The sequence below is a fragment of the Alosa alosa genome, chromosome 22 (assembly GCF_017589495.1).
Source record: "Alosa alosa isolate M-15738 ecotype Scorff River chromosome 22, AALO_Geno_1.1, whole genome shotgun sequence".
In the NCBI taxonomy this organism is placed as follows: domain Eukaryota; kingdom Metazoa; phylum Chordata; class Actinopteri; order Clupeiformes; family Clupeidae; genus Alosa; species Alosa alosa.
The window spans coordinates 16,933,695-16,938,694 of record NC_063210.1 but is presented as its reverse complement, the minus strand read 5'-3'; the positions used below and the strand labels follow the sequence as shown (position 1 = coordinate 16,938,694).

General features: G+C 49.1%; 1 protein-coding gene across 1 annotated transcript in view; it reads left to right on the top strand.

The window, feature by feature from the left end:
- svild (supervillin d) overlaps positions 1-5,000 on the top strand; it is a 67,967-nt gene that overhangs the window by 28,468 nt on the left and 34,499 nt on the right. Inside the window, exons 7-9 of the mRNA XM_048232903.1 lie at positions 2,586-3,035; positions 3,138-3,493; positions 4,518-4,653. Coding sequence (XP_048088860.1) covers positions 2,586-3,035; positions 3,138-3,493; positions 4,518-4,653 — 942 coding nt within the window. The remainder of the gene's footprint in view (positions 1-2,585; positions 3,036-3,137; positions 3,494-4,517; positions 4,654-5,000) is intronic.

Sequence of the window (5,000 nt, the reverse complement as noted above, 5' to 3'; positions counted from 1 at the left end):
ATACACACACACACACACACACACACACACACACACACACACACACACACACACACACATACATATACATACACACACACACACACACACACACACACACACACACACACACACACACACACACACACACACACACACACACACACACACATACACATAATCACACAGAATTCACAGTAAAATCTGTACCATAGAGGCCTATCCAGACCAATTAGATGACAAGGCCCAGCCCTGTGCCACAGCAGTGTTGGGGTAGTGCTCTGTGCCGTCACTCTATTGAGCTGAAGCAGTCAATGCAATGGCTTTAATACACACACACACACACACACACACACACACACACACACACACACACACAGTACATAAACATACCAACACACAGATCCAGATGACAGAGCCTGCCCTCCATGCCCCCAACCCAGCCTTGTGTGCTGTCACACTCTATGGAGTTGAAGCAGTGCAGTGGCTCAAACTGCTGCTGCAGTTGCTGCTGTGGAGCCTGCAGTAGTCCCAGAGCTGCCACACTATTGCACACACACACACACACACATACACACACATACACATACATTTACCCACGCATGCGCGCACACACACGCACACAGACACATGCACACATACACATACACACACACACCATTCCCCCCTCTGGGTAAAGTGTAGTTGTTACTAAACAGACCACTACCCCACTGGCCTTGTCCTTACTCTCACCCTTTCTCCATTTCTCTGTTTATTTATCTATCTTTCTCTCTCTCTCTCTCTCTCTCTCTCTCTCTGCACTCTCTCTCTTAACCCCCACCATCTCTCTCCCTCCCTCATTCACTTACTTTTGTTATCACCTTCTACCACTACTGTCTCTCTCTCTCTCTCTCTCTCTCTCTCTCTCTCTATCTCTCACTCTCTCTACCCCTCATTCACTTTTGTTCTCTTCTACTCCCTCTCCCTCCCTCCCTCTCTCTCTCCTCTCTCTCTCTCTCATTCACTTTTATTCCTCTCCCCTTCTCCCCTCTCTCTCTTCTCTTCTCCTCCCTCTCCTCTCTCTCTCTCTCTCTCTCTCCCCTGTGTGTATTTTGCATGTTGACAGAGTTGGGTCATGGTGCCCCAGAACTCTGCCCCTCCCTTGAGAGTATGTGCTGCTGCAGTCAAGTATACACACACACTAATCCACACACATACGCACACACACACACACACACACACTATGGAATAGTCATTCTTAAACCATGCTTTACTAAAACCTAGCATAGCCTTCACGCATTTGCACTCGTCTATTATTTGAACTCATTGGCAAAGTGAAACTAACTTCACCAAGGAGTCAGTCAACGACAAGACAGTTATATGCAGTTACTTTCACTATTGACTGACAATGGGTTACCACCGAAAACATAGGCTGGAAAAAGCAACACTTACCCTAATGTTGCTCAAATGACTGAATAAAACAACATTTATCCTGCAGAGGAGTTGCTGTGCTCCATAAGTGTCTCTCGCCTCTCCCCTAATCACTTTTAACCGTCATTACCAATTTGCAAATGATGGTGAATAACTACTCATCATGTATTTCGTAATATCTTTATTCTAATTATGTTTCCCATTGTAATCGTGCAATTTGTAATGTTCATGAATGATAGAAGGATGGTGCGTGCAGCTGCCAATATGACTGTTGACATGCGCTCTTAAAATAGCAAATGAACAACTCGCCATTGACTTCTGACCAGGTTTAGGTGGTGTATGATAGCGATTTTTAGACAACGCGCTAGGCCCCTCCCTAGGTTGTTAATTGCCACACCCCTGGGCGCAATCTTTAAAAAATAAACGTGCAAAATACCGAATTCAACTTTGTGCGGGTGAAAAACGAACTTTACGCCATGCGCTGGTGCCCAAAATACAGCCCTTAGGAGCTGCTACAACAAGATAGGAGATATAACCTTTTAAAGTTTGCGTGTGTGTGTGTGTGCGCGTGTGTGTGTGTGTGTGTGTGTGAGAGAGAGAGAGAGGCTGCGTATCTGTGACCAACGACAGACATGGCGCGCTATGCTATCATCTGGTGCATACCTCACAGAAACGAGGGGATGAGAGAACGAACAGAGAGAGGGAGAGAGGGAAGAGAGAGAAGGATATAGAGAGAGGCATAATTACTCTAAACACATGGCCCAGTTGAAAAGACAAGGTCTTGCTCTGACTAGGCTTGGGGAATGTTGCCTTAAGGAATTTAAATTGATGCCGTGGGCCTGTTCACAGAAAGTCCAGTTCAAGACCCCCAAGCAATCATAAATTATTTTCTTTGTGTGTGTGTGTGCGCGCAAGTGCTCAAGTGAGTGTGTGAGTGGGTTGATTGGTATTTGTGTTACTGAGTGTGTTTGTGTATTTGTGCGCATTTTGAAATACTCACATCTGTACTGTGTGTGTGTGTGTGTGTGTGTTTGCACTCCCTTGTGTGTGTTCACACACATCTGTATGTGTGTTGGTCCATTCTCACACCGTGTGTGTGAATGTGTGTGTGGGAGTGTGTGTGTGTGTGTGTGTGTGTGTGTGTGTGTGTCTCCCCACTCTCACATCTGTGTGTGCGCCTGCTTGTCTCTCCACAGTCCACCCCTGCACTACAACCAACTTCGGCCTCCTCCACTGTCCTCCAAGGCTCATGCCGAGACCCCAAGCCCAGCGAGAGGCTCTGTGCCCTGGGCAGCAGCAGCGAGGAGGACCCCCGGCCGCGGTCCTCTTCCACCTCCTCCTCCACGGATCGAGAGGGGGACTTCCGGTCGTCTGCGTCCAGCCTGCAGAGGCAGGACTCTGGGCAGCGGAGCATCAAGGGCATCCTGAAGAAGAGCCGGTCCACCAGCGTGGACACCGACCCGGGAGGGGTCACCGAGGAGCGCAACGGCACCCACGACGCCTCCGGAAAGGAGGAGGAGGAAGAGGAGGAGAAGGTAGAGGAGGAGAGGAAGAACGGCGTGAAGGAGGAGGAGGAGGAGGAGGAGGAGGAAGAAGGGAGGAGAGAGGCCGACGAGATAGACGCAATGGATGAGCGGAGAAGAGAGGACGGAGAGAAGAAGGAAGACGGAGAGCAGGAGGAGGGAAGAAGGATTGAGGAGAGAGGGCCAGGGCGGTGGAGAGAGATAGAATGGATGATGAGAAGAGAGGACGGAGAGAAGAAGGAAGACGGAGAGCAGGAGGAGAGGAAGAGAGGATTGCAGCGCAGCGAGTCCAGCCAGGCAGACGAGGAGAAAGAAGAGGAGGATGAGGATGAAGAGGATGAGAGCAGAGGAGTGCAGATAGAAGAAGAGGAGGAGGAGGAGGAAGAAGAGCAGGAGGAGGAGGAGGAGGAGAGGGAGGACAGGAGGAGAAGAATGCAGAGAGAGAGAAGCAGCTCCAGTGACGTGGCCATGAGCCCGTCACCCCCAGGCTCTCTGGAGAAGACCTCGTCTCTGTCCCTGTCCGAGGAGGGCGATGAGCAGGACAGCCTGGAAGGGAGCATGAGCTCCTCACTGAAAGAACGGTGAGTGTGTGTATGTGTGTCTGTGTGTGTGTGTGTGTCCTTGCCCCTGTATGAGGAGAGGGGGCAAACGGGATGACAGGAGCCTAGAAGGAAGGTAGAGTGAGAGTGTGTGTGGTTGGGTCAGGTGACACACACACACACATACAGAAAGACAGAGAGAGGGTTAATGACCGATATTTTATATGTGTGCGTGTGTGTGTGTGCGCGTGTGTGTGTGTGTGTGTGTGTCTCTGTCTTGTTAGTGAGAAAATCAGGCCAGTCGGGTGTAATGGTAGGTGATCCAGTGCCATTTAGACTCGAAGCTCACCCTGATTGCTCACATTATTCCCTGCTCTGACTCACTTTATTGGTTCCTTTTGACATGTCTTAAATAGCTTTTCTATGTCTGTCTCTTGGCTTTTCTCATCCTTCCCTCCTCACTCTTTCCAACACCTCTCTCTCTTTCTCTTTCTCTCACTCTCTCCCTGCTTCTAACTTTATCCCTCTTTTTTTTCTGTCTTCCAAAACGGTCTCTCTATTGTAAATCTTTTCCTTTGCTCTTCATGGTGTTTGTCTGCATCTGTTCCATCTTGCATTGCATCACTCTCTCCCCTGCTCCTGGCTTGCTCTCTCCCTTCCTCTCTTCTCTCTCTTACACTCTCTCACTCTCTTTCTCTCTCTCTCTCCCTCTTTCTCACTCTATTTCTCACTGTCTCTCTCTTTTTCACTCACTCTCTCTTTCTCACTTTCCCTGTTCCTCCATCTGTTTCTGTTTCCTTCTCACTGTCTACACACCTCTCTCCCCCTCCCTCTCTCTCCCTTCCTCTCCTCTTTCTCTTATACTCTCTCACTCTCTCTCTTTCTCTCTTTCTTTCTTTTTCTTTCTCACTCTCTCTTTCTCACTTTCCCTGTTCCTCCATCTGGTTCTGTTTCCTCTCTCACTGTCTACACACCTCTCTCTCCCTCCCTCTCTCTCTCCCTCCCTCTCTCTTTCTCTCTCCCTTTCTCTCTCCGTCCATCCTCACCCCCCCCCCCACCCCAACAGGCTGTCAGAGCTGACCGGTGGGGAGGATGACTCGAAGTCTCGGCTGAAGAAGAGCAAGGCCGCTGATTTGGTCCAGACGCCTCTGGCCGACCGCTTCAACCAGCTGCACGATGCGGAGAATGCCTGGAGGAAGAAGGTACACACACACACACACACACACACACACACACACACACACACACACACACACACACACACACACACACACACACACACACACACACACACTCACTACGTGCACATATTCACATATACACATGCATAAGTGCTTGTCGACATACGACATATAATATTATATGATATTATATTATATTTAAAAATATGCACATAAAGCAAGCAAAATGTGTATGCATACACACAGTAGGCATGCATATACACTTGCACACACTCACACACACACACACACACACACACACACTTGGCACTGGCATACTCACACGTCAAGTTACTGTAACCTCATTTAGCTGCCAGTCATGTGCTGTT